We start from the raw sequence: 10,830 nt of genomic DNA, 5'->3' as shown, positions 1-10,830 counted from the left end.
TCAAATCACCAACTAGTTTATCACATCATGCTTGGTCCCGGCTGGGTATATTATAAATTATAAACAACGTAATTACTTGTTTATAAAAATGTATAGAAGGTTTATCCTGTTTGGGCTATTCGAGAGGGCTAGTAACCCGACCCCATACTCTGATGTAGGCACCCAGTAGAATTACTCTCTCAATGTTTTTTTTAACGGCCAAAGAATATATAGAAATAAAAGCGATCCCTAGCAAGACGCTAAGGGATAATTACACGGGCATAGACAACCAAAAGTTCCAGTTAGAAACTAAATGGCCTCTATTTTTAATCCAACAAAAAGAAAAAAGTCTAATAACATCAAATAAACTATTTTTAGAACAAAAAGAATCTTGAAAAACAACGCCGTTCCTGAAACGCCATATAGCCCACAAAGATGTAACCATGACCGCAATGATCCGATTCTTTGAAGAAACCGTTAATCGAACACCCTCTAGCCAAACCACAAACGAATCCCAAGAGGAAAAATGAGGCAAACCACAACCGAGCCAAATCCGAATTCTAAGCCATAAATTACGAGCCACATCAAAATCGAAAAACAAGTGATCCCGGGTCTCGACTCCATTGTTACCAATCGGACAAACAATAGAGTCAATATCTATACCTTTAGCGAAAAGGTTCCAGCGAACTGGAATGCAGTCTAAACGAAAACGCCATAAGAAAACATTAACTTTTCGCGGGACAAATTTGAACCAAACCGTTTCGACTTGAGATGAAGGAAGACGCCATCGATCAATACATTCCCTAGCGTCTTTCACCGTGTAAGACCCATCATCGCTGAGATTGCAGACCCAAGAATCAGGCCGATCGCATAAAACAGGACATCCTATCTCTTCGAGTAAAACTTTAAGATATTGTTCATTCCGGCCACCTACAATATCCCTAGTCCAATTAAAACGCCAATTATCATTATCGACTTTGTCCGCTATAGAACCATTCGGGTCAGAATCTAAGTGAAAAAGCCTGTTGAGACGAGAGGAGATAGTCGAATTACCGCACCAAAAATCGAGCCAAAAACGAATCGAACAACCATTACCTACGGCCATTTTGATTGTGTCTATAGGTAACAAGTCATCAGATAAACACTTTGAACAACTAGCAACAATGTTATTCCAAGAACTATTACTAGCGTACCTAGTCTTCTCAAAAACGTTACCATGAATGGATTTAATAATAGTCACCCACATATCATTTGGTTTCGTCAGGTACCGCCACCTCCATTTGAAAAAAAGAGCTAAGTTAAAAGCTTTTAAACTCCCGACATTAAGCCCACCTTTATCAAATGAAGCTAGAACTTTGTCCCACTTTAACCACGACATATTTTTCACCGAGTTGCTTCTGCCCCAAAAGAATCTAGCCCAGATCGATTCAAGTCTTTTAAGAACGGTCTCAGGACATTTGAACAAAGACATAAGGTATATCCCAAGACTTCCCATAACCGATTTAACCAAAGTCAATCTACCTCCCGATGAGATTAGACTCGCCTTCCAAGATGAGAGTTTAGACCGCAACTTGTCACATAACGAATCCCAATTAGAAATATTTTTCATGCTCGAGCCTATCGGGATACCAAGGTAGGATGTAGGAAACGAACCTACCCGAGCCCCCGCAACATTGGCGAGAGAAACTACTTCATGATCAGGCACACCAATACCAAAAACATGGGACTTCGTGACATTTAATTTCAACCCAGAAACTCTATAAAAAATCTCCAGAATAAGAAGAATATGATTCAATTCAAGAGCACTCCAATCAGAAAAAATAATAACATCATCAGCGTAGATAAAATGAGATAAATGAACGTTATCCATCCCAACTTTGATCCCACGGATAAAACCGATTTCCATTGCGCGATGAAAAGCAAGATGGAGGCCTTCCATGACAATGATGAACAAGAAAGGGCTAAGTGGATCCCCCTGTCTCAAACCCCTTTTCAGCGTAAATTCACGAGTCGGGCTGCCATTAACTAAGACCGAAGTCCTAGCTGAAAAAAGACAACCCTTAATCCAAGAACACCACTTCTCACTGAAACTGAGAGACGAAAGCATAAATAAGAGGTACTCCCAGTTAACCGAGTCATAAGCTTTCTCAAAATCAACTTTAAACAGAAGCATCTTCTTATTTTTATATTTATACCAAGATAAAATTTCGCTCAACATAAGAGGGCCATCAAGAATCTGACGACCTGAAATAAAAGCCGATTGAACCGGACTAATAATCTTATCGATAACACGTTGAAGCCGATTAGTCAATATTTTTGTGACCACTTTATAAAAATAACCGACTAACGAAATAGGGCGAAAGTCATTAAAAAGCATCGGATTAAGCACCTTTGGGATAAGGGAGAAAATGCCGAATTTGCTCCTCGGGGCATATTACAAGAAGAGAAGAAACTTCTAATATCCCTGCAAAAACCAAACTTGAATAAATCCCAAAAATGTTTTAAAAATCGAAACGAAATACCGTCCGGGCCCGGTGCCTTAGAACTACCACAATTCCAAACCGCGTTTTTAATCTCCTCATCATCAACATCTTTATCAATCTCATTCACATCAGAAACAGAAAGACGTGCGTGAGGAGTAACATGACCGGAGCTCACATCAAACCCATGATCATTGATCTTAGCTTCAAAATGATCAAAGAACTTGGATTTAATCACATTCGGATCATTGTACCAAACCCCGTCTACAAGAACACCCTGAATTTGTTGGCAACGTCGTTTGTGTTTGAGCGAACAGTGAAAAAAATTGGAGTTTTCGTCTCCCTCGACATCCCATTTAACAGAAGCTTTTTGGAGCATGTCGAGATCAAACATCTTAGAAATATCGTCTTTTTCGAAAGCCAAGGAATTTCTCAGATTAACTTCATTGCTGCTAGCATTACCCGAATCAATGATAGCATCTAACTCAATGATCTTATCCTTTAACTCTTTCAAACGTTTAGCTTCCGTAGACCTGGAAGAGTGGATCCAACTTTTAAGATGTCATTTCAATAATCTGAATTTAGCCACAATATCCATATTAGCATCAATACTAATAATGTCCAAGTCTTACGAACCGTTAACTCGAAATCAGGACGAGAAAACCAAGAATCAAATATCTTAAAGTAAGTCAGCCCAAAGTCTACTTTGTCTTGGAACAAAAGAATAGGAGAGTGATTCGAGTATCCCCGGGGCAAGACCAAACCTTTCAAATCATCGACAACATTAAACACGTTATTAGTAACAAAAAAACGATCAATTTTACTAAATTTGTTACCCGGTTTATTACGCCACGTGAATTGAAGCCCACCTAAAGGCATATCATAAAAAGCATTATGATCTATAAAATCTTTAAAAGCTCTGGCATCATAAGTACAAAAAGCAGAGCCACAACGTTCATCAATGCTTCTAACCAAAATCCAATCGCCCATAAGAATATACTCACCCGGATGAGCATCAATAAAATTCGAAATTTTCGCCCAAAGAAGAACTTTATCCGCCAAAGCTCGAGGAGCGTAAACATTGACCATAAACACAACTAAATTCACCTGTAACCAAGTACCCTTGACAATAACAAAGTTTTCATCACACCAAATATCGCTTCGAATAAAAGCATTCGGATCCCAAAGCGAAATAATACCACCCGAAAACCCACGAGCCAAACTTAAAGCAATATCAAAATTATGATTCCCCCAGAAAGAACGGAGACGAGACATATGCAACCGAGACATCTTCGATTCTTGAATGGCCAAGAACTGAACATTCAGCGAAACACATAAATCCTTAACCCATTTTCTTTTATCAAACATCGAAGATCCGCAATTGCTAATAGACATAATCTTCATTAAAAACCAAAACAGTCGTTATCGCGTTTCGAAAAATTCTTAAAACCTTTCAAGTTGTAACCAATTAACTCACCAATGCCAAAAATATCATCATTATGCTCTAAAATTAAAGCAATCGATGCATCATGGTTAATATTAATAAAAGGAGTGTGGCAACTTACCGAAGAGCTGGAACAATGCTTATTGTTAACGTTATCCAACCCATGAGAAAAACCTGGTGGGTGAGACACGTTCGGACTACCTGCAATCAGTTTTGTGGACCCCGAACTAATGTTAACACTCATATCATTTAACACTGGCTCATCACAATTAACCCCCTCCTTAGTACCTTCTTCTGATGATTCAATATTCACACCAATAAATTCTTTCAAGTGGTCTGATGTTGAGTGAACTTCTTCAGAAAAAGAACATTCCGAAGCATTACTCCAGTAATCATCTTTAGCTGAAACGTCCTCATCTTCATTATCAAACTCAATAGTTGAATCAATATCAAACAACCACGTTCCTACTTCCTTGACAAAAATATCCGTTTCAACATTGTCAATAACTACATTAGACAAGGTAGAAATAGGGGCTTTGTTATATGTGGCAATGCACACCCTGCTTGTAGATAAAGGCAGCTTGCAATTAGATTCGAAAAATAGAAAACGGCCAAAAGCAGAGGCAATTTTCTTGCTCGCATTAGTGCCCCATGCACACGTGGGTAGACCCGAAATTTCAATCCAGATAATTCTTTCATCAACTACAAACGAATTCGAAGGCTCTTTCAAACAAGCAAACAGTGACAACATGTTTTGGTTATTCTTAAATGGAAAACAAGAATCAATAGAATCGAATTGAAACCAAACCCAAAGACCTCCCACATATTGAATCTTAAAATTAGAAAAACCTTCTACTAAACGTTGTTGATAAACCGTGTATAACATTCCCACATCCTTGACCTTGGCCATGACAATTAGATTATCTTTAGGGACATTGATCACATCGTCCTGTTCCAAAATAATCTTCTTGGAAGGTGGTGTTGGTTTATCACTACGAAGTTTAGAAGCATAAGAACCACTTTCATCAGCCTTCTTTTCCTTTAACACCTCATTAACAGAACCCAAGTCTTCAACAACGATGGGGGTAGATTTGGCTATCGGGACCGGAGCAACAGGCGGCTTATGAGTAGTCAAATTCTTTGCCTTGTCAACCTTTGAAGCTTCGATGAACAGGTGGAAATTCCCCATCCATACGTCGGCGAGACTCTTTTCCATAGTTAAAACATTCTTGACACCCATGAATCTAGCGAATGCAAAACGTTTTCCAGATTTCGCCCTTTTTTTCCCGATATAAACGTTGATAAGGTATCCGTATTTATCGAACACCTTCCATAGCGTTGCTACATCTGCATAGTCTGGAAAATTCGTGACATAGAATGAATGGAATTCTGGATCAGAACGAATAGGAGGATCAACCTTAATCTTCCTGTACGTCTTATTTCCACTCCGTCTTTCTTTGCTATACCAACCGTCTTTGAGAGGAACATCTTGTACGTTGCCTACCATGGGATCGTCGGCGATCAAAGATGAAGGTGAATGAAAGATGATTAAGTTGTTGAAGTGTCGGAGAACTCCGGCGTTTGATCCCGCCGGAGAAGAAGAGGAAGGTGATGGCGTTAGATCTCCAGCGATTAAAGATGAAGGAGAATACTATACGATCTCGTGTGAACGCACAGAAGAGAGGAGAGAGAATTTTTTTTCAAATTGCCTCTACATCCTTACTCTCTCAATGTTTTCAACCATTCCCTAGCCAACACGAATATTTGTCCCGGACAAAAGTCGAACTTGAGACTTCTTGCGAAGAACTCAGGGCCCCAACCACTACTAAGCTATCTTGTGATAGATTTGTAAAAAAGGTAGAAGGTTATCCTTGTTCGGACTACCTGAATGGCGAGTAATCCGACCTCATACTCTGATGTACGTAGTCGAGCATAATTACTCCCTATAATTACATGTGTTATATACTCGGTATATTTTAGGTGATTTATGAAGTACAACGAGTATATTAGAGGATAAATAAAATTGTAAACAATATAATTACATGTTTTAAATACTCCGTATATTCTAGGTGATTTATAAAGTACAGTATAAAGAAGATAAATAAAATTTATATATCTTTCAATCGACGAATTATACACAGTTTTAAGATTTTATTTTAAGTCACATGTACCATTACTCAAAATGTACCCTACCATCTACCTTGCCATAGTTTCTGTTTTCTAGCTTTGTTTTATTTTTTAAACCAAAAAAATAAACTAAAAAAGTAAGTTTCCAAATAAGGCAGACATTTCTTTAAAATATTGTATCACTAAAGAAAGTAAATAAACAAAAGCCAATACCTTTCTATTTATGTCTGCTCTCTTATTTCCACCGTTGAGATTCATCTCAATCTCAATTTAGATTCCATTTTTCTTTCATTGGCTAACTTCACAAATACAACTTCAATCCAATTAAAGCCACTTCCAAATATCTCATTCCAACTATTTAATCCAAACTTTTAATTCATTTCTTCAATTCTTCAATAACATTAATAATATTGTTATATTGTTATTGTTATTCATCAAACCATGTATGGTGTTAATAGTTCTTCATCAGATGCAATATCTAGAGACATGAATTCTCTTTTATATTCATCTACTTTTAAACATCCTGCAGACACCGAGTTTGCGAAAATAAAACAATTAATATCACTAGATCCTTTTCCTGAATTCGAAAACAATCAAAATGAAACGCAACAATATGAAAATCACCATGGCACGTTACAAAGTTATCGGTCTACTCCTAGCTCGTTCTTTTCGAATCTACTTAACGACATTAGAGATAATGAATATTCAGATCCTGTTACAGGCTCATCGGATAACGAAGTTGATGAAAGGTTTATGGTTAAGTCAAATGCTCCACGTGATTTTTTGCAGTATGAATCTTCAAATATGAAGCAGGATATTAAAGAATCTGTAAACAACAAAAATGGTTATGGTTATGTGAAAAATCAAAGTAATTTGGATTCAAGTAACTTGAATCTCGCGAGACAAAGTAGTTCTCCTTCTGGTTTTTTGTCATCGTTGACCGTTGAAAATGGTAAATATTAGTAAAACTTACAACTTGTTTGTTAAGATTTAGTTTGTTTATTTTCAAGTTGTAGTTTAATTTGTTTATGTTTGTTCTTACTAGTTTTAGCAATTTGACATTTACTTTTAGTTGACTTTTTTTTGCTTTTTGTCTTTTGGATGTCATCTAGCTTATGTTCATGTTCGTTAAAGACATTTGAGTTCATTTTTATCAGTTTCATGATTCGTAGCTTTGTTTGGTTTCGTTGTTCTTTGATTTGTTTGTTTGTTAGTATTTGTAAGTGGGTTTGGTTTTGGTTGCTTTATGATAGATGAGGCTCAGTATAGTATAAATAGTTCTTTTCTAGGTACGAGCCTCATCGGTTTTCTTTCTTTTATCTCTCGTCGAATTCGTTTTCTGTTCGAAAATGTTTTCCATTTTTTATAAAAGTATTCGTTATTTTTTTCAAAAAAATAAAAATCTAGCTTATGTTTAATGAGGGTGAATAAATTTATATACTGTAAAATCCCCATACCTGAGAATGAGATTGACTATTGTTGTTGTTATAGTAAATTAATGTGTAAAATGGTATTCTACATCTATTATATATGGTCTAATAATATAGACTTTATACATATAATTGCACATGAATACTTTTAATTGGACTTGAACTAGTAACGACAACCTTGGTGGTGTGTACTGTTAGGCTTAAATGTTTGTTGGTTAAGGAAGGCTTAATTTTAAAGTGAAAATGATTAACACTTGACTAAGATCGATTTCGAAACACAGGTTTTGCAGGAATGAATGATGTGAGGAAAGGGAGTTCGTTCAGTTTCTCACTAGGGTCATCTTCTTCATCGAGATTTTTGCCACAAATAGCAGAAAACGATAGTGAGTTGCACGAATCCACGTTCAATAGCTTGAAGAGGGGCAGAGATGGTGCTTTAAAGATGTCACATGTACAACTTTTATTTAAGATTTATCACACTTATTAACCTGTGGTTACACAATTATGTTTTTTGTTATGGTTGAATTGAATTTGTTTGTAGGATGGAGATACTAGAAACCAAACACCTAATCTGGTTCATCACATGAGTTTGCCAAAAACTTCTTCTGAAATGGCTGCTGTTGATAACATCTTGCATTTCCAACCAGACTCATCGGTCCCTTGGAAAACACGTGCGAAAAGAGGATTTGCTACACATCCACGAAGTATTGCGGAGAGGGTAAGAATATTATTGAGTCCCAAAGTTAATCAATTAAGTTAGAATCAATTCAATTAAGATTAAGATTACAATGCTTAATTATAATGTTTGAACAATAACAACTACGGAAAAACATTGAACAAACGATATATCAATAATTGAATAATTATATGTATTATTATAATCTTTAAATACACAAATATACTTACCATCGTATAGTCTGGAATGAGCAACTAAACATTGCGTCTAGCCTACTCTATTCATACTGTTCTCTGTATGTGATTAGAGTCATTATTAAACATTGATGTTAAATAATTTTTATTTATGCATTAATATCAGGTGAGAAGAACCCGAATCAGTGAAAGAATCAAAAGGCTTCAAGAGCTTTTCCCTGATATGGACAAGGTACAAAAAAAATTTTTGGCCCTCAAATGTAAATGTTGTTTAGTATCACACTAAAACAAGAAAAATGAATTGTCTTTTTTGTCAAGTTTGTTTCATTAGATGTGAAAACTTTGAACATTTAGTTTTTTCTTTTAAATTTATGGATTGTTACAGTTGACTCAAATTTAGTTAAAACAGGATTGTAGTACTAGTACCTAACTGTATCAAACTCATGTACCTCTTTTAAAACAGAAACATACCATACACCTAATTAGTTGACCTCTTATGATTATCTGAAAATGTATCAAACCCATTTGAAATGTGGGTCTATATGATGACCTACAGAACTTTTGGGTAGAGTGTTACATTTTTAGACAATTAGCCATTCATTTAATGTGACATGTTAATGTTAATAATATTAATCAAGAGATGTTGGTTATCACTGCCAGAGGATTAAATTATACTGGTGGTTTCATTGGCAGAGGAATAAATTAGACTGATGCTTAATGCTTTATTGAAATGGGGACCTCAAAATTCATTTTTGTACAATTATTCTGCAGCATACAAATACAGCAGATATGTTAGATATGGCTGTTGAATACATTAAAGACCTTCAAAATGAACTGCAGGTACATAACGAAAGTGGCCTCTTTATGTCCGCAATCTTATTTGAATTATTCAAATTAATCTTACTAATTTTATTGTTTCGTATTGTAGACACTGAATGATGCTCGAGCAAGGTGCAGGTGTTCAAGCAAACAGTTACAGTCAGGTCAGACCTTGTAGGGTGCAATCTGTATTCAAATCAACATGTACCCACTGAAAATTGTTAAATACTTATGGTTAAATGCTACTTATTGTAAAATGTAAATCTTTTAGTTTATGTTAGCAATTAGATATAGACATTACCCTTTAAATTTAAGGATTACTTTTTTTTTTTTTTTTTTTTTTTTTGATTTTGCTAACGGCTAAGGGCTGTCGTGAACATGCAATAAGTTGTTGTACATGGCGGGTATTAGTCATTTTCATAAAGAAGGTTATCAAATTGTACTACAGTTTAAAGCGTGTTAACGACAACCCCAAGGGTTGTCGTTAGCAAAATCCTTTATATTTATTTATCTTCTTTACATGCTCATTTTGCAAAAAGGACATTCAAAATAAATACTCGTATTAAAGATGAACAATCAATTGGAAAGTAATTTATAACACGAAACACTCTTGATACTTCATTTAAATCTATAAATATAAAAATTAGCCAGTGAAATAATCCAATACAGGAACATTAAAGCTATTACATCAAACAACAAAACAAGCAAACCTAGGATCAATGTAAGACTAACAATTTCAACAATTAGTACTCTGTCTCCGCAGCAAAACACACACTCGACACTTGTTTATTCTACGCGACAAGACATCAATCTTGCTCACTCTTTCTTCTTCGCGAGCTCGCCTGCACAAAAAAACAAAATGAAGAAACCATTAAACTAGTATATTTTTAACTAAAGTGATCATTATGTATTTGTAAGTAGGGAGTGGGTACATGGTTCGAAGTTAACACTGCATTTTTCGGGAAGTTGCATAGCCATGCTACGATCAACACCCGAAATAGGAGGACCATTGACCAGAATACACATACAAGGTTGACCAAGAACTCTAACTGCATTACAACAAGCCTCATTCGGTGGAATGGGGCTAAACGGTGCGACTGATGCACGACAAGGTATCAGTTGCACCAATGCAGAGAAAAAAGTGCTACCACATGGGTGCGCAACGGTTCCTTGAACCAAGAGTCCGATCACCACCACGAGTGCCACCATTGTCTTTGCTTTATTCTCCATCGTTGCAATAAGATTGTAGTAATTTTGATATATTGATATGATATATGATGTATGATGTATGTTTATGTTGAAAATAACTTGATGGAGAATTAGAGATATGATGTATATATACAGTTAGAGATTTGTGTAAGGAGTGATGTAAGCCAATGTTTGGGTGAAACACAGTTGGTTCATGCCATTCTTAAGCCTATTTTATATTCAACACAACAATATTAGCATGCTTAAGGAAACAGTTGCTGAATTCATATGTCATGACTAAAGAACCTAATCATTAAATACTAAAGAAACAATTAAAATTGTCCAGTGTCATTTTTAGATTATGGTTATAAAACTGATGAACTGTAGTATTTGATTAACACATCAAACGAAAACCACCTATGGTTACCAGTTTTTACCCGTTTATCACAAGACTACAAGAGATCGCCATTTACGTTTAATACATGCAGTAAAC

The 10,830-nt window shown here is 35.7% G+C and overlaps 3 protein-coding genes across 3 annotated transcripts; 1 reads left to right on the top strand and 2 right to left on the bottom strand.

The window, feature by feature from the left end:
• Nucleotides 1-2,360: 2,360 nt before the first annotated feature.
• On the bottom strand, nucleotides 2,361-3,854 carry LOC139864385 (uncharacterized). Its single transcript, XM_071852963.1, has 3 exons — nucleotides 3,103-3,854; nucleotides 2,502-2,992; nucleotides 2,361-2,443 (listed from the first exon to the last, which is right to left on the bottom strand). The coding sequence occupies exons 1-3, from the start codon at nucleotides 3,852-3,854 to the stop codon at nucleotides 2,361-2,363; spliced, it is 1,326 nt and encodes a 441-aa protein (XP_071709064.1).
• Nucleotides 3,855-6,419: 2,565 nt separating this feature from the next.
• LOC139864384 (transcription factor bHLH130-like) lies at nucleotides 6,420-9,655 on the top strand. Its single transcript, XM_071852962.1, has 6 exons — nucleotides 6,420-6,982; nucleotides 7,742-7,911; nucleotides 8,002-8,178; nucleotides 8,497-8,562; nucleotides 9,102-9,170; nucleotides 9,259-9,655. The coding sequence occupies exons 1-6, from the start codon at nucleotides 6,472-6,474 to the stop codon at nucleotides 9,325-9,327; spliced, it is 1,062 nt and encodes a 353-aa protein (XP_071709063.1). The 5' UTR covers nucleotides 6,420-6,471; the 3' UTR covers nucleotides 9,328-9,655.
• A 310-nt stretch (nucleotides 9,656-9,965) lies between these two features.
• Nucleotides 9,966-10,379, bottom strand: LOC139864383 (uncharacterized). The gene is made up of 2 exons (XM_071852961.1): nucleotides 10,082-10,379; nucleotides 9,966-9,991 (listed from the first exon to the last, which is right to left on the bottom strand). The coding sequence occupies exons 1-2, from the start codon at nucleotides 10,377-10,379 to the stop codon at nucleotides 9,966-9,968; spliced, it is 324 nt and encodes a 107-aa protein (XP_071709062.1).
• Nucleotides 10,380-10,830: the final 451 nt, after the last annotated feature.

This window comes from Rutidosis leptorrhynchoides, chromosome 8 (assembly GCF_046630445.1).
Source record: "Rutidosis leptorrhynchoides isolate AG116_Rl617_1_P2 chromosome 8, CSIRO_AGI_Rlap_v1, whole genome shotgun sequence".
In the NCBI taxonomy this organism is placed as follows: domain Eukaryota; kingdom Viridiplantae; phylum Streptophyta; class Magnoliopsida; order Asterales; family Asteraceae; genus Rutidosis; species Rutidosis leptorrhynchoides.
This window is presented reverse-complemented; position numbering and strand designations above follow the sequence as displayed.

Excerpts from the sequence above, each read along its gene's own strand:
- LOC139864384 (XM_071852962.1), top strand. The coding sequence starts at position 6,472 with ATGTATGGTGTTAATAGTTCTTCATCAGATGCAATATCTAGAGACATG. Across the intron at positions 6,983-7,741 it reads ATCGTTGACCGTTGAAAATG|GTTTTGCAGGAATGAATGAT; the intron begins GTAAATATTAGT and ends TTCGAAACACAG. Across the intron at positions 9,171-9,258 it reads ACCTTCAAAATGAACTGCAG|ACACTGAATGATGCTCGAGC; the intron begins GTACATAACGAA and ends TTCGTATTGTAG.
- LOC139864385 (XM_071852963.1), bottom strand. The coding sequence starts at position 3,854 with ATGTCTATTAGCAATTGCGGATCTTCGATGTTTGATAAAAGAAAATGG. Across the intron at positions 2,993-3,102 it reads TTTTCTCGTCCTGATTTCGA|GTCTACGGAAGCTAAACGTT; the intron begins GTTAACGGTTCG and ends CCACTCTTCCAG. Across the intron at positions 2,444-2,501 it reads TAAGGCACCGGGCCCGGACG|GGATATTAGAAGTTTCTTCT; the intron begins GTATTTCGTTTC and ends TGGTTTTTGCAG.
- LOC139864383 (XM_071852961.1), bottom strand. The coding sequence starts at position 10,379 with ATGGAGAATAAAGCAAAGACAATGGTGGCACTCGTGGTGGTGATCGGA. Across the intron at positions 9,992-10,081 it reads CAGTGTTAACTTCGAACCAT|GCGAGCTCGCGAAGAAGAAA; the intron begins GTACCCACTCCC and ends TTTTTTGTGCAG.